General features: G+C 42.9%; 1 protein-coding gene across 3 annotated transcripts in view; it reads right to left on the bottom strand.

Annotated features, from left to right (window-relative positions):
* Positions 1-12,825, bottom strand: part of sbf1 (SET binding factor 1) — a 58,836-nt gene extending 46,011 nt beyond the window's left edge. For all 3 annotated transcript variants that reach the window (XM_041963663.1, XM_041963665.1, XM_041963664.1), the window contains exon 1: positions 12,643-12,825. In XM_041963663.1, the coding sequence (XP_041819597.1) occupies positions 12,643-12,697 (55 nt within the window). In that variant the 5' untranslated portion in view covers positions 12,698-12,825. The remainder of the gene's footprint in view (positions 1-12,642) is intronic.
* Between the last annotated feature and the right edge of the window lie 10,937 nt (positions 12,826-23,762).

The raw sequence follows: 23,762 nt of genomic DNA, 5'->3' as shown, positions 1-23,762 counted from the left end.
AACCAATTCAGTTGTTGAGACAGGAAGATATCACATGGCGCGCAGATGAGCACAGACAAGTGCGCGCGCGCGCGCGCGCACGCACACACACACACTCCTACACAGCGAACTCATGTTGGGAGAGCAGGCAGGGATGGTATTTGTGCACTCTGGCAGTCCGAAAATATTGTATAAAATCAGTGAGATGAGAGCGTAATCATACGACAGTGACGGCTGTGTGTGTAGTGTGCTCAGAGCTGACAGTGTGTTACTGGCCGTCAAGCACACCCATGATGCCACTGTAATTATTACATTTATTTCTTTATTTCTTTTTATTTCTTTTTTAGTTGAATTCTATCTAATGTTCAAGGTAATGCACTGCTAAAAATACCTTTTTTTAATGTTCAATAAATGCATGATGTTTCCAAAGTCAAAGAGTAATCATCATAAATAACTGTTCTAAATATTGACCAAAATAAAAAAGAATTATGATTTTTGCAATAATCAAGCAGCACAACCAGTTGATGTGGTTAAACAACACAATAGTGTTAATATTGTTGACTGTGTTTTAGTCTTAGTCTTGTGTCAAATGTCCTGTTTTTTTTAAATTAAAGCAGTTAAAGTAGTTAAAGTTTTAGCTGAGTAATAATCTTGGCATTTCAGTCTTATGTTAGTCAAAGAAAACTGTCAAGATTTTAGTCTTTAGTCTTTCAATATAGTCCAGCGAAAACCAATATTTTTTTTGTCATTTGTGTCAAACTTAATTCACTAAAGATGATATCTTACAAATCTATCTCATAAAAGACGAGCTGAATGATTAAGACTGCAGCTTTGAACACAATCAGCAAGTCACAATCAGTGCATTCAGTTCCTACAGTGCCGAGCAACCAAAGAGGCTCTGTCAATGTGCAGACAGGCCTTTCAGCCACCGCTGAACGCCAGCGACAGCCAAATCAGACTTCCATGGTTCCTGGTTTGCCAACAGAAATCATTCTCTTTCACACACAATAGTTCAGCCTGGCAATTTCAAAATGGTCTTGAAGTCGATTATACGCATTCAAAGCGGTAAGAAAGTGTAAAGCTTCAAAAGCCCGTTTGTTGGTGTCCACCAAAGTAAAGCCTGGGTATCATTTTAGTGATCTGATTAAGATTTTTAAATGCAGCACCTGTCAAGTCCTGGTTCTGACTGCTGGCAAATCACATATCACCAAAATATGTTGAAAGCAAATGAGAGCTTTATTTACAGATGTGTTTTGGGCTGCTATAATCAGTAAGTATTATTAATTGTTAGCCAAAAATGGTAGGTTTCTTTATTTATTTTATTTATATCTTTCAGCAGGCCAATACCACAGATACAGCCACGGCTTCATGCCAGCCACAATCAAGCAAAACAAACCAACCGATCAACACAACCGAGGCGTCGACAAGGCTCACAGTGTGATCTTGAAGAGAGTACACTTGCTAAGATAACCTTGTCAAATAAAGGTTACATAAGAAAAAAACTTCAAATGGGAAAGAGAGAGGCATGAGCAGGGAAGGAAATGTGGGTCACACAGAGTGGTTGTGTGTGTGTCAGTGTGTGTGTGAGTGTCGGAGTGATGGAAGGAGACCGAGCGGTCGTGTAATCACTGAATGATGAAGTCAAGTTGAAATGAGCGTGTAGCTCACTGTGTGTGTCATGTTCTTGGTGCTGAACCAGACCAAAGCTTCTCGTTTGCAGGCTTCCAAACCACAGTGACACGACATCAGGCGGTTTCCACAGTGACTGCAGGAGGCGGGACAGAAGAGCTCTGGGCCTTGTGTGCTTCCATGCATCTTTGTGTGCATGGACAGAATGTGTGTGCACGTTTGCAACTATGTCCAAAATGAGGTATTGAATTTGGTCTAGAGCGAGCTCACTCAAGCATTAAGGTTCTGAGAGAGGAAGTTTATTATTACTAATATCTTACTGGTGCATTGTGTTGCTGCTGCTATACTTTTCATACTTAGCTTTTTTCACAAAAAAAATCAATGCTGCCACAAAAATGTGCTTTAGAAAACTGTAATTATTATGATTACATACAATAATACTATTAAAATCCATGTGTCATTTGTTGAACCCCTAAAGCTGAGTCACATGACCATCTTACAGCAATCACACTGCACATTAAATGGGATGAGAGTGTATGTGAGGAGAAAGCTGCCATCACTGCTTTTCACTGCAGCAGTATCTGCACTGTGTTGACATAACAGCTCCAGAAACATTCGAAGTTGAAAACATGCAAATCTATGACATCATTCTATTAAATATGCCACACCCTGACAGTGCTCTCTCCACTGTCCACCCAGTTTGCTATGAAACACACACAAATGCACGGGCACTCTCTGATACACACACACATGCTGGACAGTCTTGTGGAGTAATATGAAGGCGTGTGAGTCACTCTCTGATTAAAAGCAGCTACAGAGGCCCCTCACTGGGTCAGAGGCAACACAGGATGGTTTTGTGTCACTGAATGAAGACCACAAAAAAAAAACCAAGAAGAAGAAGAAGCAGCAGCTCATATGACGAGCAGGCGAACACGATTTCGTCCACGTGGAGTCAATAGATGAAGAGAACTGTCGACAGAAACATTCAAGAACACCTACAGAGAGGATCAGCACATCAATAAGTAACACCTGACATTTAGAGCAATCTGAATTTGGTGACACATGATGGCAAAGATGCTAATCTTGCATAAATAAATGAACCGGTCCATGTATAAAAGCAACTGTCTGAGTGAAGCTGCCATTTAGGAACCAAATAAGAGGGTGAAAAAAAAACAGCTCCATCTGGCAACCGCCGTTGCCCTGGAGACAATGCGGGACATTTTCTTTGTGCAAAGGCTCTTCAGCAAACTCACATCCTTCCTGCAAAACTAATGCCTCCCCTCTCCACCAGAGAGGCTTTCCAGGAGAGGAAATGGGCTTGGAGAGGGACGGAGCAGCTACAGTGACTGAACATATTTCAGTTTAAGGTAGTAGGTTGTTTCAGAGCTAACTGAAGTCAAAATGTCACAGACTGATGAGTAATCCACAAGCTTTATTTCTTCTCAGTTCTCATTTCGCCTCCACAGCTACAGGTGGCTGTCTACAGGAGCGCTCTGCTTCAGTCTGAGCCACCAAACACACTCAATAGAGTGGGGAAACCTGCCAGCGCTCACAGACTACGGGCCATCTACTTTCCAGTCACTCTGGGCAGTGTTTCTGACTAAAGTGTATCCAGGATTCAACTTCCACTGAACACAAACAGACCTCGGCTTGTTTAGTCATTCATATCCTGGTCCTTAATAGTGTGTCAGGCATTAGTTAGATGTTTTTTTTTTATTGCAGACAATAAAAAACCTGAATTAAGATTGAAAGATGCCATCAGTCAATCTGAATTATAATTGGCAAACAATAATAATAGAGATTTAACCACAGTCCCTGAACCAGTGTCTGCAGCAGCAGCACTTGCCAACACAGAACTTTATAGGTCACAGGACAAAAGAAGTAAGGAGCCAGTCACCACCAATAGCAAAATTTCACGGCAAAATCAATGAATTTCAATGTAATCACAAATAAAGCTGCATTTGTACATGGGGTCAAGTAAATCTGCAAAATGTTTTGACACCAAATTCAATTTTGGTGAACACAAATTCACTGCATTGATCATGATGGTAAGTCATTGTGATAGCACTGATTTGATCAGCTATCAGAGAGTGACGCAAGAGCAATCAAACATTATCATCTCATAAAGTCAACGGTCAGTGTGAGGGGGAATCCAAGCAGCCTTGTACTATTGCACTGTTGCATTATGAACCTGAACATAGTGAGCAGATTTAACACTGCGGTAAATTCATCGCTTTTACATTGCATAAACTATATGTTATAAAACAGCAGTAAGATATTTATGAGTCATTGGGGGGCACTAGAATATGGCAATACATGTCAGCAGCAAAAACTTCAGCCAGGACTAAGTGTATTTCTGTGGACAGCAATGGAAAGTGATCAAAATCAAGCTTTTTCTGAAGTAAGCATTGCCGAGAGACACATCTAAGAAGTCAGTCATAAGGTCAAGAGGAAGTCAAGAAAAGACTGCGAGTCATCTTATGTGAGGTGCGCGTGTTTGCCAGTGTGCAAAGAGTGTCCAGTCGCCAAAATGCAACAATGAGGCTGGTGTGACGTCCAAGAGTGACAGCAGGAGAGCGGCGTAAATCAGGGGCAGCATCGAGGACTCATCAGTGCATGACAATCACATGATGAGGAAGGCACATGACCCGCATGCTGACATGGTGCTGTCACAGATGAGGTGGTTCAAAAGGAGCTTTGAGAGGACAAGGTGATGAGGAGGGTGCCACAGCATGGTGAAGGACTTCACGGTTCACAAACAGCTTTAAGATGTCTAGAAGACATCACTCTGTAGTTGTAACATACACCCGGCATCCGTGAGCACACCCTGACAGTAATTCAGTTTGGTAATTCACCAAAGACACGATGAAATACAGGAAACACAGTCTTAATGCAAGCAGCTCAACAAGATGCAAACAAGACTTCCGTGTACTGCCCCAGAATACTGCAACAGGAAACATGATGGGACGTGGGCTGCTGCACTCAATCACAACTCATCTTCTGGCACCCAGACCTTTGCTCAGCAACACATTACATCCTTTAATCACTTTAACCAAACACTCTCCTTTCCTCCTTTATCACTTCTACTATATTCTAGTATAGCCATATTGTGTTCAGTTAAGAAATTAAGGCCAAGACCTTTTCTCCTGCCACAGCATTCATCACCCACGCACATGGCCCGGAAATTGCATCTTGTTACTTGGGCAACCAATAGTCAAGAAACAGACGTGTGCGTGTCTCATAACCAAACAGGAACCAGACCAAGAGTATGTAAAGCAATGGAGGCACACAGCTAGGTTTGGGCTGAATCGGTAGCTGACTGACTTTTTCTGACCTTTAAATGCTTTAACATTTCCCCTCAACACTAACTGAGCAAAATGTGACACATAATTAACTCGTAAAGGTGTGCTACCTGTGGTCGCAGGCAATATACTGGAAACATTGGCTCCATTTAAACTGTTTAATGTCTTAAAATCATTTTTAAAAATGGATGTGACATAAGACAAATCTGACATGTGATCTTAGCAGCCTCATTCATAGTGTTTGGTGGTTTTATTTAGCTCTAACATGAACTACATTGCTGACAATAAGGCAGAAACAGATATGTATTTAACCTCTCTGTGCATATTTAACCTCGATGCTGATGCAGCCTTTATGTTAGCAATGACAGCATTCAGTTCAGACCTGTGCTGTGCTGAAAGATTTGCAGAACGGTTGCAGTCTTGACATTTACATAGTGCAAAACTGACTCAGGCACCTTTCAAGACATAAGACCAACATGTAAAAGTGCTCACATTTAGGTCACCGAGTGCATGTCTGAAAGGGGCTACAGCGGTGCTGTGACAACATTAAACTCGTATGGTGGATATACAACAAAGGCTGCAAGTTAATCACATAAAAGGTGGCCTATCACCAACATGATGTAACATATAGGACATATCACCCTGTCTTAGCAGTTGACAATCAGGAGTATACAATAAATCTTAAGGCTTGGGCTTCAACAATAATCTGTATAACCTTTAAACAACACAGACCTCTTGGTGGGGGGAGGGAATAGCAGCAAATCATGCCATAAATACAGTCCAGTCATAAAGACATCAAACCAGGACTGGACTAATAACCAACCTTTGATCTGCATATTCAAACCAATCACAGGCTACACACAAGATTAGAGCGAGCACACTGGGTGTCTGGGAGGCAGATTTCCTTTTTTTTTTTTGTAAAACAGATTCGACCTGGGGGCCAACTTAATAAAGATGAGCCTTAATCTTCTCCCACCAATCACTCACCCAGTGTTTCTGATGCATATATTTAGCCACCGTGAGGAAGATTACTGGAAAATAAATCCCAAAAATAAGAGAAATAGAAAACAGCTTCAATAGAAGCTTAACTTCTGTTCCTCGCGCACAGAAACCTCATTCAAAATCCCCCTGAAGCTTGTAACTATGCTAATAACTAAAAATACAGCCTGCAACTGACCTTTTCTCGACGGTTATGTGAAAATGGATGAGACCAGGTTACAATGACATAAGTATCTGAGCTGCTGCATTTCTACTTTTTTCTGTGCTCGCACAAAATCACAAAGATTTCAATTTCTTATAGCAACTGCTGAATGGCTGGATGCTTAATGGATGCTGAACTGCCTTAGAATATGGAAAGGGAGCCCTGGGATCATACTTTTTACATTCTTTCAGAAAGACTGATCCAAGAAACGCTGAATCAGACTGCATTACAGAAGCTAGTGGAACAAAAACTAGCCACCATGATGTCACCCATTGGTTTGTGGACTACTGTTTTGAAGCCTCGAGTTTGGCATTATGGTGGTCGCCATCTTGGTTTTATGGAGCTACAAATGGCCATGTTTGCACGAGACTGTGAAGCTAGGGAGGATACGCAATGATACGCCTCTATCCTGATTGGCTCTGACTGAGGAGCCAAGGACACGCATCAGAAGGTTGCCACGCTGGAAAGCATATCCTGCTTTATCATCTATTTTACTCTATAATTTAGAAAAATAACATCATGCTGTGTTTATGAAGAGTTGAAACTAGCGATTGAGACCATAAACTGATCTGGAACGTTGATGGAATTTATATTAAAACACATCTAACAATATTATCTCTATTTAAAAGAAAAAGATCAAAAATATTCCGAGTGCAAGTGTTTGTCACATGCATACATGTGACAGCATGACACAAACAGGGTGTAGCAGTGACGTAGCTACCACCGCCGGCTCACACGACCACCTCCACTAATCCTAACAACCCCCTATCTTCAAATCGAAACTGCTCGGGACACGCTGGAATCACCCCTCAGGGATTTGAATGATTGCTCCCTTGAGCACCAACAGGCAGACTGTGAGCAACACTGACTCAGCCTTTGTCCTGAGAGGGGACAGAGACATTCTCTGAATTCCAGGGAAACCATCAAAGCAACAAGGAGGAGGGCATCCCTAACACCACCTCTCTCTCTCACACACACACACACACACACACTTACAAAACAACTATGACAGTATTTACATGAAGATAGGTGTCTACACCTTCACCGAGCGATACATGAGTGTTTTCAGTGTTTAAAATGCCTATAGTCAGTGTGTTCAACATGTCTCTAAATTTCAGTGGATCCATGTACTCTGTGGCTATAAATAGTGAAAATTGTGTGTATTAATGAGGATGATTGTTGAAGACCAACTTAAGAACAGAGTAAAAAAAAAACTCCCAACTCCAAAAAACTACTATTACTATTACTAATTATAATTATTTATTCAGGCATTTATCTCATTTTTGGTTTGTGAGGAACATAAAGGGGACTTCTACTAGCATTTTGCTACACAACACTGTCTTGTAAAATGATAAATAAATTAACCTTCTAGGGCAAAGCTAGGGCATAAGACCAAGCACTTGGAGACACACACACACACACACGTATTATACAGTATATGACAAAAGAATAAACGTCTGCCGAGAGAAGCGGTCTGCAGGCTGTGAATGTGTAATGTATGTGAATGTATCTGCATCCCTAGCCTCAGCACACACACACTAACACACACACATTCTCCTCTGTATCCGTGTCGTAGGAATGAGGGAATGAGGGCAGCGTTGGGGCCCTGGGGCCACCGTCTTCCTCATGAATAACAAGTATTCAGCACAGCAGACAGACTGTGCGTGTGCACACACGCACGCGTGCACACACAAACCCACTCACACACACACACAGAAGGACTAGGGCAACATCACTACAGTGATATGATGAATTTCTCCCTGGCCACAGCACCATGACAGCACCAGCTGTCTGTAAAGGCTGCAAATATGTTTCCTGTTCTTTTAATTGCAAAATTCTGTTGTTTTGTTTCTACCTGTCTTTATGATTTGCAACAAAAAACATAAAATTACTCCTTCAACTTGTGTCAGTGGAGAGGTTTGGTGTCCTGCGGTGGTCCAAATGCTGGTTTGAAAAGACGAAATAAAAAATCAATTATGCAGAAAACTCGGTTTTGGTGCAGATGTACTCAAATTTAAAGCCACTTCATATCAGCTTGAAAATATGCCATTGCTACCTTCACACCAAAAATAACAGCACCATGACTAATAAGGGTGGGCTATATGGTCCTAAAATAATATCAACATTATCTGCAATAAAGAGATTTCTACAAAATACTGCAAAATGTTTTTGGTTATGAACTCACAATAGCTGTTGAGCTCTCCTTTTTGGCTCCCCTCATACGTAAGCAGGTGCTTCTGCTTGAGGTGGAGACTAAGCCTCACAGTACCACAGTTGCTCCCTTTTTTTGTAAAGTCCTCCACCGTGGAGCTGGTAGCAATGTTACTTTCGCTTTCAGCCATACTTGGTGTTGCTGTGCAAACAGTATGACATCATTGCGTCCACAAGTCGAAATAATGCCCTCATCATGACATGTTTTTAGTTTTTTTATTATTATACTAAAAATTATACCAGTATTGTCGTGAACAATATGATATTGCACAGCCCAAATGACTGCAGATGAATTGGTCAATATGTGATGGGCGCTCACCATAAACTGAAGCCCACAGGGGGGTCAACGTTGCCTTGGTAACGCAGCAAACACACAGAGACAGCCACAAACACTCAGGCAGCCATCTGAATGGCTGAGGGGAGCAGCTCACGCCAACACACAGACACACAAGCGTCAGTGCACCACAGCCACGACCCAGCGTCACTCTGTCCCCCTATGAAAGGCAGATTGTGAGGGCTATTTCTGGAGGGCCTGAAAGGCTGCAGCCCTGTTCTGCGACGCAGGAGGAAGTGGCTGCCCACAGGCAGGCACTGCTGGCAGCATCACACACACTCCTCTCTCCTCCACTCACTCACTCGCTTCATCTTGCTTTCAATCTGAGAGGTTTCTATTTCCCCTCTGAGCTTTATGTAGCCTCATGAAGATCTTCAGCTGCAGTCACACTCTCAGTCCTGAATGCACCTGTGATCACCACATGAAATAGTCACAACTCTGTCACAATAACGGAAATCCCTTCGATACTGCAGCAACAGTCTAGATCAAATAATTTTTTTCAATAGCTTTGCCAAATTTATCCTGCCTCAAGACACCTTGGTTGCCAAGGGGTTTAGGGCGCCAACTATGACTCACAATGTGGTTTGCTGTTGCATACATAATGCATGTCATTCCCAGCCTTTCCTGACATCTCCCCACTGTCATCGACATATGACATCAAAGTCTCCTGATGGTTGAAATTGTCATATTGCCCATCTCTAATGCATCTCACATTAAAAGTGACTTATTACAATGTCTAGTAGGTGGACAGAAATAGATACAAGCTGAAATCTGGCATAGCTAGCACTGGTTCTCATTTGAAACGTTTTTATTTTATTTTATTTTTAGAGCTTCTGTATCAATACCCCAACAATACTTTTTTTTTTTACAGGACTGCACCAATCAAGAGTTACAACACACTGCTTGATGGCTCTTATTTTGATTATTAAGGTATAATAGCACCCTTGAATCTTATACGTTGTTAGCAATGTCACAATTCTACAATCACAACCCTGTATGACAATAACAGAGACAACCTGAGATCTGTAAATACAACAGCCCACGTGCATGCTCAGTCCGCCATGTGTGGACCTCCGTGTCCTCGCTGGCCTCTAATGTTATGAATGATTGTAGCTTGACTACAAGCTGTAGGAGTGTGTATGTGTGTGTGAGCAATTGTGTGTGTAGAAGGGGCTGGGAGTCAGTAGAGGATTCATGTGCCAGATTCGTCACCCCAGCCTGGAAAACAACAACCATCCTGCATGCTGTTTAGGGCCGACGTAGCAGTGACCAACACCCTCAAACTGCTCCGCCAGAGGCACACAGATGGAGCTACAATAGAGCCTGTATGTTAGCGCCTGTGTGTGTGTTTTGTGTGTGAATGCATGTGTGTCTCTTCACAGTCTTGAATGAGACCGCCTCACGGTCGCACACACAAACGCACGCCCCTTTCTTGGTTTTCAGACATGCACAGGGAGACAATCTGGATTCTCGCTCTAAACACAAGTCTCCCTTGGGTCCTCTCCCCAGCTTCCTGTTTGGGCTTCGGACTGCCTATCCATTTAGCCACTGGGTCCTCGACTCAGTGGAGGAACCGCTGTCAAAACACAGTGACATGCTGTGGAGTTTCTCAAGAGACCCTTGCTAGGAGGACCACACCCCAGCAACTATGGTCTCCTTCCAGCCCACAAGCAGCCATCTTGGCTCTAAGTAAGATCCTCTGATAGTATAACTTAGCATCTAGGTTGAGCACAATGTGAGCAACCTGACACTTTAGAGACAAACTGAGAGGGTGAATGGAAGACTCAAGGCTCTGCCCCAGGTTAGTGTCTGCTAGACAAGCCAGGCTGTCACTGGGTATCTAAAAACGAACCAGGAACAAGAGCTTCATCTAAAATCATAGAAAAAAAGCAGCAAAAAAGCAGTTCTGTCGGCAGGATATTCTGTTTGTAAACACCCACGACGTTTCTGTTGGTGACGGCTCTCTGAGAGGCAGATGAGCAGCGATGATGTCAGCCATGAAAACCTGTCAGTACCCACGCTTGCAAAACATTCCACTGAGTGACAACCAGCAACCACTCACACGAAAACATACATACACACACACGTAGACAGGATGCATGAAATATTTAGACACGAGCGGAAACTCTGCTGTGTTTCAGAATTCCTGGTATTCTTATGAACGAGGACCGCTCATTCTTGATTCACAGCCAAGTGCTTTCTTTACAGTCACTTAGTGAGAGCAGCACCAGCGCTGGAAAAATCCAAATACAATCAAAAATTATCACACGCACAAACATTTGGAAATCTGGGGCTCTGGGGCAGACTTTAACTCCAACCCCACCCCCTGAGGACTAATTCTGACACTATAGCAGACATTGATTATTGATTGGGGAGCATGCTTTTAAGGGGAACATCCACATATTTAGTAATTAATTCACTCTCCATCTCTTTTTGGAGCTTTGCAATGATGTTTGATGAATCAGACAAAACCAGAATATGACTATTAAAAGCAAAGACTGTGCAGCAGCGTATTACTCTAAGTGCAGGAAGGGAGTTAGTGATGGCTGTCATATGGCGATGATGTGGATAACCTCACTGCATCTCCCGGAGATGTTTAGCACAACAATATGTCTCCACCTAGAAACTTCAGTATTGAGTAAAGTTGGTGTAAACAGTGAGGCAGCAGCAGTGGTGCAACGCCGACAATCATCATCACCCTTAAGTGTTTGGCTTTACGAGGCATGGGAGCCTTGATCCATTAAAGCCACTGTGGCTTTAATGTCTGGTTCCCAGATGCTTTTTACAGGCTTGCTCCGCTCTGCATTGCATTGAGACAGGAAGGAGTGTTTCTGCAACGTTTGCAGTGTCCACGTTATAACATCCTGTATTCAACCCCCTCTGAAAATAAAAATGCAAGATGCAATAAGTGCGTTCATGCAATCAGAAAAGTGATGCGGGTTGCTCCAGCAATGAAAGCCAGTGCTCTGCCTGCTTTACCCACAGAGGGCTTGCGATGTTACGATTTGCCTCTTCTGAATAAATCATGGGCAAAAATCCACTCTAAATAAAAGACTCTACCACGAAACACGCTGCATGCTTCCATCGGATAGGCGGGTTGAATATTTCATGATTAAACGGGCCATTATACTACACAGATCTAGGCCAAGGCTCAGGCTGAAGGGAGGGGGGCTCAGATAACGGTCCAAACCCCGTCCCAACAACACAAGGGAACAGAGCTCCGGTCCGAGGGGGCTCAGGGAGGGGCAAAGCCATCTGGGTTAATCCACACAAAACACAGACAAAGAAAACAATCAGCAACTCCGCACAGCAGAAGCATCGATTTCTAGTTAAAATAACGCTTAAAATAAAGTCCAAGCGGAAATCAGCAGGATTTTCGTGGTCTGACTGTCCCAACTGCTCTGGACCCTGCAGCCTCAACACTGACAACTCGCTTTCCAGCAGACTCTGCGTGAAGTTCGGCTTTAAAATGCCACATTTGAATGGCGACAGTTGCACTTTGTTATATCTGTAAATGGGAGACAACTGGGGGGGATGCAACTAAAAGTGTGAAGCGGTTGAACAAATCCGTCTTAGGTCACAGCCGACCAAACAGTCAGCCCCCCCTCAGAGCTAGCCCGGCTAACATTAGCTCTTAGCAAATAAAGTTAGCCCAAGTTTGCTGTACACAGAGTAAGACTGTTTGTTTTGCTAAAGCTAAAACATGTCTGGAAGTTGAGCATTGCAATGGAGCTGTGCATTCAGTGTGTTCCCCCGTCAGAAATGCGAGACACCAGCTGACAGGCTAGCATTTAAGTACACTAATCCCGTGAGGCCTGCGCATCCCCGGCCCAAAGTTGCCGGCTAACTGCCTGCTGACAGCACCTAGCTTCGGCCGGTGACGAGCGCCGGCCCGGCCTGTCCCCGCCTCCCTCCCCGCCTCCTGTTTACCCACAGCTAATACTACGCCGTTCAAGCTAGCAAGACAGGCTAGCACAAACACCCACCTCGCTTGTCGAGGTCGTAACCGACCACTAAAAAGTAGTCGGCGAGCCTGGCCATCTTTGGAGCTCACGGCGACAGGCCTATCTTGCTAAATCCTCTTCTCTTTTTGACGTCAATAGTCCATTTACGTCCTACCGGCGATAGACACATCACGGGCGACAGTAGCATCCTTCCAGCTGCACCCCGCCGCCATACTGTCAGTCTGCCTTGCCCTGACAGCGGAGAGCCGCGAGTCTGCGCACTGAGGGACTTCCAGGGAGGGGCTGCGAGGCAGGAATGTCCCATGTGAGGAGCCAAACCAGCTCAGGGGCCAAAAGTCTGACCAAAACCTAGAATAAACCCAGCAGTGCCGTCGCTGGAGGGGTGAAAGGTTGTGATGATTCCAGGGGCCCCGAACTAATGAGGATCCACAAAGAGTCCAGTGCAGCCTGGTTCGCTTAGAAAAGGGGGCAGAATTGCTCCAAAACAGCATTCTCTCATCAGAGAAGATAATATAGATAACAAAAAATAATTTATTACATCGTAAAGAAGATTGCTTGCAAAAGTCAGGCATTCAGCAATCTCATGAGTTAACTCTGGTGCATTTTAAGTCAATTTTAGTACTAAAGTAATAAATAAAATTAATATCACTAACTTCAAAATTCTGTCAACCCACAAGGCTTGTTTAGCCCAATCTTACACTCATTTATATGAGTGCATTTGTTTTTTAAGTCTGTAAAAGTTCAGCTGTAATATATTCTGCTTGTGTTCTTGCCAGGACTTTGATGAAAGATCCAGCTCTAATGTGGATCATGTAGCTCCACTTAGGTTTTGCTTGGGAATTAGTAGTCTGTACTCATAGTTTTAAGACAAAATTAAAATTCAGCCATTAATTGGAGTATTCAGGACTAAGTTTTATAAATGTACAAACACACAGCCACAGTGCCAAACCACTTTAGTTAATGGACCATCCTTTTTACAGCATAAAGAAAAATAAAACGTTTGTGAGATAGATTTCACCAAAGTGCTTGGGCAGCATTAATCCAAGTCCAACTCAAATACTCATGTATTTTATGTCAGATACTATCCCCTTCGACAATCCTCATCCTGGTTGCAGCCTTAAGTAGCAAGCAGAGCATCCTCACTGAGGAAAATATCACAGATTAGCAGAAATATGTTGAACTTTTGGCTGCAAAACACTTGAGTTATGCTAAGTAAGGCTGGAGAAAACCTTGGCGTGATGCTGCGGTGTCACTTTGAATGGACAGATAGTGTTTCAGTGGGATGTGAGGAAGGCCTGATGGCCCACATCCGTGTGGCCGTCCTTGGCTGTCAGCACTGTAAGAGCCCTGAGAGAATTTCAACACTTCCTGCGCTGTGACATTTGACCTAAAGTGCTTATCACTCCCTGCTTGAAAACAATCCCGAACACGAGATGTCACATTTTTCTTGAAGAGCTTTGTTTTCCCCACCACTCAATAACAACTTGTCTCCCTCTTTTCTCACACACTTATCTGAGACTCGGGCCAACGTGAGCAGAGGACAGCGCTGCTCTTTGATAAACACTGCGCCTGACAACCCAAAGCTATGTTAATGGGAGATAACACGCATCTCAAGCCTGTCTGTGAATACTATTTTCATGGAGTCGCACTGAGGTCACCACCGTGGCTCAATTCTTATATTTGCGAAGTGTATCTTAACCTTGAACCACACTTGACAAGTTTCCAGAGAGACAGACAGCAGGTGAGAAAGACAGACAGAGATAAGAGGAGCTCAGTCTCTCCCAGATTCTCCCCCAAGGACACGGACACACATGGTAATGAAGTATGTCGGTGCTAAACAAACTTGAACTCTTGACATGTGCATGTAAATAATGTTGCCTTTGACTTAACGAACCATGCTGTGCATTTAGCTGGAAACATGTCCTCTAGCTGTTCCTCTTTCAGCAGCAAAGAGATGATGCACAGAGATATGTTGCATTTCTGTGGTAAGTTAGTGTTAGTTTAAGTCAATTGAAGCGTCAAGCAGAACACAAACCACCAGTGCTGGAAAGTACACTGACTTCAAGTACAATTAACCTTTATTTGTAACTGAGCACTTTTCTATTGCAGTATTTACTTTAATAAATAAGTTCTATGGCAGAAGTATATGTTTAGGACTAGTTCAAAATGTAGGGAAATGTGCTTAATTGCTTTCTTGCCAAGAGTTAAATGAGAAGATTAATACCATTTTCATGCATGTGAGGTAAATATGGAGTTACAGCTAGCAGCGGGTAAGTTTTAGCTTAGCATAAAGACTAGAAACAGGGGAAAACTGCTAGCCTGGCTCTATCAGAAGCTCCTGAAGGTGTGGATGAAGTCCAATGCAATCTTGCACATGATTGTACATTGGGCGTCTGCATACATACACTGACATATTCACCTGTGCTATCATATATTTGTGCTGTGCACAAAGTGCATCTGGACATGGATAGATGACATTTGAGGATGCCAGGATGCAGAAAGTATAAATTAAGCTTAAAGCTCACTAATTAAAACTTTATATCCCTCCTTGCTGCCTGGCGACCCCACAGTGACTATAAGACTCCAGGAAGTTGCTACACCCAGCCAATGAATAGTCCAGCACGTATTAACACTCAGGTCTGATTTTGTCCAGATTAAATAAACAAGATCTAACATATTAATTAGTGAGCTTTAGAGGTGTTGGTCAGTGGATTTTGTTTTGTTTGGACAGAGGCAGGCTAGCTGTCTCTCCCTGTCTCCGACTGATGTTAAACTAAACCATCTAGCTGCTGTGTGTAGCTTCAAAATGGACAGACATGACGGAGTGGTATCAATCTTTTCTTAATGCCGAGCTTTTCCATTAAAAAAACAGGATCAGGATCTGCGCGGAAATGCACTTAGTGACAGAAAATCATGCGATACATGTGCCAGATTTGTTTAGGGCTGCAACTAATTATTTCCATTATTGATTAAGTTGCTGGTTATTTCCATGATTTATTTTTTTGTATATAAAATGTCAGGATATAGTGAAAACGCCATATCAGTTTTTACGAGTCCAAGGTGGCATCTTCAAATTCTTTGTTTTATGTGACCATCAGTCCAAAACCCAAACATATTTAGCTCAACATCATCGCAAAGACAAGCATCTCATCTCATGGTGCAGGAACCAGAGAATGTTTGACATTTCTGCTTAAACTAAAATCACTGAAATGTTGAGTTGGTTATCAAAACTATTTGAGGATTCACTTTCTGTCAAATGGCTGATTGATTCATTGTTTCAGCTCTAGATTTGTTTCATTCATATGGTTTATTAGAAAATAGCAAAAATGTTCAGAAATTTCAAGAAATCTTGAAAGAAATCCAGGATCTTGACCAAACAGAAATCACATGTTTGATGGCCTATTATGACTTTTCAGTGTGCACGATAAAGCAGCCGAGACAGGAAGAAGAAAGATAACCACACAAGGACTGAGCTACACTCACAGTATACTTCTATATGTATATGATTGTGTGTTGCAGCTTTTTTGTTTTAGCATCCTGTCATGATCTTATGTTTCTTCTCCTTATATCTGGGAATAAAGAAGAAGAAATAAGCAGGCGAGGCGCCCGTCCCGTCACTGATTCTGTGTTATTCATACATGCAGCCCAATCAGAGCGCAAAGCCACTCTGTGCAGGATGCAACAAGCATGTGACTTCCTGCAGACTAACCAGCAGACAGGAAGTGGTCTAAAGGCCTCTTGCACATCGGTGCTCTTCATGGGGCTATTCCCAGAGCCGGCTTCCCTTCGGCTCAGGTGAAGTGTAGCACATGCTTCGTTAAGCAGGCAGTGGTTTGATCCACTGAGAAAAGCAGATGTTCACTGAGTCAGAGCATGTGTTTCAATTTGATACTGTCACTCTGATTGTATCAAGTTACACAACTTGTATGTGTAAGCGCATGAATTACACTCATGCAGGTAGCTGGACTGTATTTCGTGGTGAATGATAAACCGTACACAAACACACCGACTTCCCTGTCTCATGTATCCCACAGCTGTAATTGGAGCTCATCTGTTTCTGCATACACAAAGGTAATGTGGCAAAACACTGTGTACAGTAAACTGCTGTAAATCCTGATTTGTAAATGTGTTTTTACCCAAAACACCCAAAGAAGATGACCACAGATAGAAAGATATGGCAGAGTCAGTTACTTGCTATGTCTCTTTTGCCATAAAATACAAAGCACTGTATTGTCAGTTTAAAGCGTCATCTGTGATTAATCCTTCATCCTCTGCAACTTAGTGCATCATTATCATAATAGTTGGGGCATTTGTGAGAGACAAAGTTTGGCCACATTAGCCAACACCAGACCAAGTAACACTGAAGCAACAAAACCCTTGAGCGTACTGAACTGGGCATGGGCGTGTTTTATTGCTTATAAATTCAGCGTTTGATTTGCAGAATGAAGACAGTTTGATTTCATCTTTCAGAAATAGTCTTTTTAACTGCTCATCTGCTTTATTAAGATCAGTACTGGTGTGATCGACCGTTAAAAAGCAAACCCACCAACAGTGATCACATTTTTGTTTAAATTTTGCTAAATTAAAAAGTGAAGTTTGGCAGAAAGTGTTGCGATCAGGTGCGATCCTAATGAAAATACTGAAGGTTTTCAGCAAAATCTTCAAATGTGGAATAAGTTTATAATAAATAATAAAATAAAGTTAAAAAAATGTTCTTTTATTAATCTATTCATGACATAACCACAGGCATCCATGCTGCTGAAGTGTCCTTAAGCAAAGTACTAATCCCACTATGTTCTATACTGTGATTGAATCCACACTCAAAACACCTGTTTAGAATCGCTTATCCTACTTAAGGTCAACTGGTCAGTCTGATTTTACACTAATTTATTTTATCACTTCTTTATTTTATTGTGTTTTATCGTATTATTGTTTGATATTCTTTTTGTTGTAAAGTGTCCTTGAGTGTCCTGAAAGGCGCTTTTAACAAATAAAATGTGATAATTGAACTCCAAAACCACGGTGATAAGGCCTGGTTCAAGTGTCCCACTTCAGCCCAAAGATGCTGGATGGGACTGGGGTCAGGGTCCTGAGCAGGCCAGTCAAGGTCTGCCACACCAAACTGGGAGAGGTAATACTTTATCAGCCTGGCTTTGTTCACAGGGACACTGTCATGTTCAAAAGATTTTTTCCCCAAACAAGCTCAGCTTGGCTTCCCTCATCAGGCGCTGCGACTCCTCGGAGCTCCACTGTTATCAGCCACTTCTGTCCTTCGCCATCATCTTTCTCACACTGAAATCCAACCCCTCATTTGTCCACAAACCTGGCACAGCACCGTCCCGTTAGCTCCCTCCTCCGAGGTCTCCTCCCACACACCACCGCACTGGTGAGCAGCCATGCTAAACAAACTCGGCTGAGAGGGCTCGGACAGAGACAACAAGCTGTTCAAACAAACTGGGTTGTACACCATCTCAAACAGGCAATGTAAACAACGATTTCTGAAGCGGCCAAGAGGATGCTAACAGCACGGCAGTGGGAAAATGCCTCCAAATTGATTCTTCATAGGGATTTAATGATGACTTGCGCAACAATTATTTCAATATCCAAGACAATCAGATAAAATGTTTGTTTTTGTTGTCCAAACATGCTGATAAATGATATTTGTTATGTGTTTGGGAGGTTAACTCAGCCTGGTCCTCCTGGGAAGCATCACAGTTCAGGAACTGCTCTATGGTGGATTTTGCTGATGTAACATGACGTTCACTAGGGGGCAGCAATCATTAGACTACCACACTCTGGTTCCTGATGGAAATAAACCTTACTCAGTCAGAAAAGATGAGCTTAAATTAAGTCCAAAACATCCACAACGGCAGGCACAACGCAGATATTAACACAGAGAGTATAGTGACTTTAGACAGTTGTGTCCATCATCTCTGACTGTGTCACTTATTTGTGCAAGGTGGGAGGAGGAAGTGGAGGGTGTGCTCCTAAGGTGTGGTCTGATTTTATGGAGTCACGACTAAATAAACAAATAGTTAGAACACAATGGCCAAAATGAAAGAAAGATTGATATAAAATGTGGCCTTCGACGATCAGCGGGGAGTAAGAAAAGATGTAACACTGTACCACCTCAGAGAAAGTGCTCAGTTTGCAGCCAGATCAGGTGCTGCGAGGACAGAAAAACATGCGCTTTGGATAAGCTGCTGTTTAGATACATGAGCCGCTGGTTTCCGCGAAATCAGGAGAAAGCAGACGTTCTCTCAAAGGAGCCGTAAGTCCTCCTCAAAGCCGCAGGTGTCGTGTGTTTGGACATGAAGTCCTTCAGCTCGGCCTCTTCGGATCACGTGGCCTCTGCTGGGATGATTCATTGGTTTTGTATCATCAACATAGCAAAAACACAAATACAGCATAAATTTATGCGCAAGCTGTTTACTAGGAAAATGAAAGGGTTGGTTCACTGAAATTGTAAAAAACAGTATCTGTATCCATCTGTGCAGATAGTTGTGGCTTTCAGATAACTGTCTCTGAGGTGAATATTTTTTTTTCAAGAAAGTTTTGATTCAGAATATTCAGCAGCAACAAAAGCTCCTTTAACTCAAGGGCCACTTGCCAGCCTTTTCCGGAGCCTTCAACTGCATCCCACCTTGGTGAATGGACTTGGCTGTTGTTAGGATGTGACCAGATTCCATCCTCATTCCTCCAAGTTTCCATGCCAACACAGCTTTCCTTCATTCTACTGTTTTCTAAGGTCAAGAATGAAGCTGTCACCTGATCTTTTTAAACTAAATTCCATTCACGTCCATTCTGCATTAATCTCAGAGACTGATATCGCAAACCTGCGTTAGTAAAACCAGAACTATCTGCACGGGTGGAAACCAACTTTTTTTTACTTAATATTACTTAAAATAATCTTTTGTTGTAACTAACTCAAATCAGCCCTTTAAAGCTCCTGTGCAACTTCTTCCACAACAAAAAGCGTGATTATATTAAGTCTGCTGATGTTCTATATTTCACTTACTGTCAGCACGTCCCACGAAAGACCAAAACCATATCTTACTTCCCTGTTCCATAGAGCGCCATTATTGCCCAGAAACTATTAAAACACGTCAGTGAGTCACAGAGGTACACTGGGTGGCATGTTCCTTCATTACCATCAGCACACACTGCCATTTATTTTCACTCAGTCCCACAGTACTCACTATCAAATGTGGATTAATGCACCGCTGAGTAAAGTTCCTGTATGAGTAATGTTTATTATGGACTACAGTGCCAGGTGTTTCAGGATATTAATATATCTATGAGCAATTGGTTTTGCTGGCTCCATGGATTTGTTGACGATGAGAAGAATATAGAATTACACCAGACTACTCTTTCAAACATGGCCAGTGTTTGCATGTGAGCTGGCAGCAGCTTTGTTGGTTCAACTTCCGGGGCTGAATAATGGAGGCTGGCTCCAAAAGTGAGTCAGTCCCCATAGACCGCCCATATTAAAATGCCCAACTTTACAGCAGAAATAAACACGTTCACACTTTGGTTTATCACTTAAGCTAATTTCCCTGTTCATGACAACTGAATTTTTCTAGACTCATTCATTTAAATTATATTTATGCTTAAAGTTATGCATAATGAAGGGCATGGCTGCTTTGAGCTGCGGCTGACTGTTGGCTGTCCGCTTGGCGTCGCCACAGCTAGTTGGAGTCATTGAATTTGACCTCTTGACCGTGTTTGGGGCGTTGGTGCCTTTGGAGAATTTTTCATGCAAATATCAGACAAATTACTTGGCTCTGTACCCTCAAAAGTGATGAACTGCATGAAATTACAATGAGGTGTGAGCAATTTCAAAACTTGTCACATTTCAGCATGGTGCTAGAAAAAACATCAGTCTAGATGCTGCAATATATTACTGTTGACTGATCGTGATCAGTACCAACCAGGACCAACAAGACCACAGGGCTAGCCAGGTAGCAACGCAGAGTAGCATATTGCCCGGCTTTTTAGCCTTGCTTGTGGGCCTTCGCTAGCTTGGCCACACTGAGCTTGGCGCACATGTTTCAGGAACCAGACTTAATTAGGCCCGCCTCAGCTCCACCTCTTTGCCCAGATCAGACGCTGCCAAGATGGCGACGGCCGGAGCCACTGTCACTAAGCTTCACTATGGCTCTTCAGAAACCTGTGGGTGATGTCATGGAGACTACGTCCATGTTTTCTACAGTCTGCTGCTCCATTAGGCGAGATGCTGACTAAGACGGCTGGAGCAGATATTTGATCGACAGCAACGAGCCACATGCTTTCTGCCTTAAAGTGAACTTGAATGCATGTGAGAGTTTGCCTCACTATGGCCTGTGTTTTCCCTGCTTATTTGTGCTGTTTATGCAACCTTTACAGCACACTGTGTCCCTGTTTCACTCATTCAAAGATTCACATTAACAACAACAAAAACACCACACAATCAAGCAAAGGTCCCCCCTGCTCTTTGATCAGTTGACTACGTCCCCCAAACCTTTCCTTTTTGGACGGGTTTCAAAGGCAGAGACGGAGGCTCCTCTAAAAGCATCCTGCGCCGCGTTTGCCGGCCCCTCAGCGCACGGACCCATGTTTGCTAATTGCCGCCTACAACAAAAGTAAAACCAGTGCACGATTGAGAGATCAAACCCGACGGGAAGCCTGTGTTCAGGGCCCAGCGGGTACTGATTCACTGGCAGCTGTCACACGCCAGAGAACTCTTACATAAACGGGTCAGAATCAGTGAAGAAGTGACCTGCTTCCACAGCCAAGTCTGTCTGATGAATGAGTGACTATCAGCTGCCTGTGTTGGGAAATGTTTCATGAAAGACTGTGTCATCACAGCCAAAATCGATAAGTGCCACTGTGGTTTAAGGTCAACACGCAATATTCAATATGAGTGAATCAAACTTAACTCAAGGCCTAACCCCAGGAAGGAAGTCCAACAGCAGAACCACAACACTGCTGTGTACATCACAAGGTTTGATTTTCACCAATACAAAAAGTGAAAGCGATGACTTGATAGCATAACCCAAATCGGCTTGTGAAAGTGAAGCCAAACCAAAGGCTGGAAGGATTTTTTTGATTACAACCAAACCTGGATTAGCGAGTCATTGGCAGGTCATGCTGTGGCACTAACTCTGACGGTATTATAACTACTGAGAAAGCCCATGAGGCGATCAAAGAAAGGCCTGAGCAGAGCCCGGCTGTAAGACGATAGCGGCAGGGGCGAGAAGTTGGCAGCTATCACTGACGAAACTGTCCGAGGGAATATCACTCAAGTGACGATTCACATTACACGCGAGGCAGGGATCACGTAGCACAACAAGGCTAAAATCCCGAGCTGGCCATAATCATACAGCATGCACAGAACTGTTAGGAGCTCATGGTACTAGTAGAATTTCCTCACTGTTACCAAATGACGGATTTGTGATGTTAACGATTTCCAGGAGTTAAGCGACGTCTTTTGCTCTGTCCACTTGAAGACTGGGCTCTGTGCCTTTGCTTTGACTGTGAATGCAAAGTTTCAGGACAAAAGATGACATTCAGGTTGACAGTTGAGATCACTGAAGTGTTTTCTGATTTCAAACTCCTTCTGTGGCTCCTGGAAATATGTCAGTGTGACATGATGCAGCTAAGATTTCCCTGATTCATACATGGGAAGAAGAAAAAAAGCTAAATAATACATAGGCAATAGCTCCTTTAGCGGTGTTTGACGCTGTGTCCCGGCTCTTTTTTATAAAACACAAAATACAAATCCATTGGTTTGAATATGAATGTGACATATTGGAATCAACTTCCACCAGCATACCTGAAAATAACACTCGTCCTACGTACTCGTCCTAACAAAGTGACACATGTCACATAAAGAGCAGGGACATACAGTATGTCATCTCTTACTATGTAGAAACTTGGGAAATAGGTTAAAAAATCTTACTACAGAATATCTTTTCATCCACATGTGTTTTGGAGAATTCTTGGAGTCCATCCAGAACAACACTAAGTGATTTTAATGACCTTCTGGGTTTTTATTTATTTTTTGAAAATTGGATGCCTGGCTCTGTGACTGTAATAATAATGTGTACATAAGAGGCACAAACTGGGGCTGCATCTGCCTATTCTAAGTTGAAAATCATGCCTTTACATGTATTACATGTTCCTGATGTTTGTTTGGACGCATGAGATGATTGCTGCATCAGCAAAAGGACAAATAACAAACAGCGTATTATTGCATTCCTCCAGGAGTCTGGTTTCGCTCGTCCTGCCTGTGTGGATGTGCAGCGTCTCTCCGCTTATGAAGAAAGGCGTCCACTCAACAGTTGAAAACCCACTCGAGGCGCTTCCTGGAAGTGAGCGTTGTGTAACTGCATCAGATGTATGTATTACCAGTGTGTCGCTACATCAGCGAACTGACTTCAAAAGGAAGGAGGGACCTTGGACAAAACACAAAAATCCTCAGTAATGAGATGAAATGAGCTGCACAGGATCCATCTGAGTCATTGAACAGAGTTGTAAGATGCATGTTTAGACCTGTGACATATCTGCCTCATATCTGTTGGAGCAGATCTTCAAACACAATTCAGTGATGGTGATGAGTCATGGCTTGGTAGCAACTTTTAAGGCCATTTCTGCATGATATACAGCTCCCTGATCAAGCATATAAATAACACTAAACCAATACTACTAAACAATACTGTGCTTCCCGCCAGCTTCTCGGTAGGTGGTGCAGCGACAAAGGAAGTTCAGCCCAGGTGATTTACCAATGACGCCTCATGATCTGAGCAGAGGTGTGACTTGCCGGCACGTTCTGGGGATTCTGTGAGGATTCCTGGATTTCTTATCAGTCCTACACACTTGGCTGCCAGCATTGATAAGAGATAAGAGGAGGGTTTGGTCAGAAAGACAAACTGCAAGAGAAATTCATGAAAATTTCAGTAAATGGCTGATTATGATAGAGTAAAAATAAATTATGCTGGAAATTACTACTTTTTTAAAGTGAACTTTAAAGCAGCCCTTCATGCATTAGGCTGTTCCAAATGGGACCTATAACTCTGTGCTGCTTCATGGTGGATTCACACCACTTGACTTGTTTCTTTAATACTCCTGAGACTTGCTGCCCAGTGCTCATTATATATATA

Source organism: Chelmon rostratus, chromosome 22 (assembly GCF_017976325.1).
Source record: "Chelmon rostratus isolate fCheRos1 chromosome 22, fCheRos1.pri, whole genome shotgun sequence".
Classification (NCBI taxonomy): domain Eukaryota; kingdom Metazoa; phylum Chordata; class Actinopteri; order Chaetodontiformes; family Chaetodontidae; genus Chelmon; species Chelmon rostratus.
This window is presented reverse-complemented; position numbering and strand designations above follow the sequence as displayed.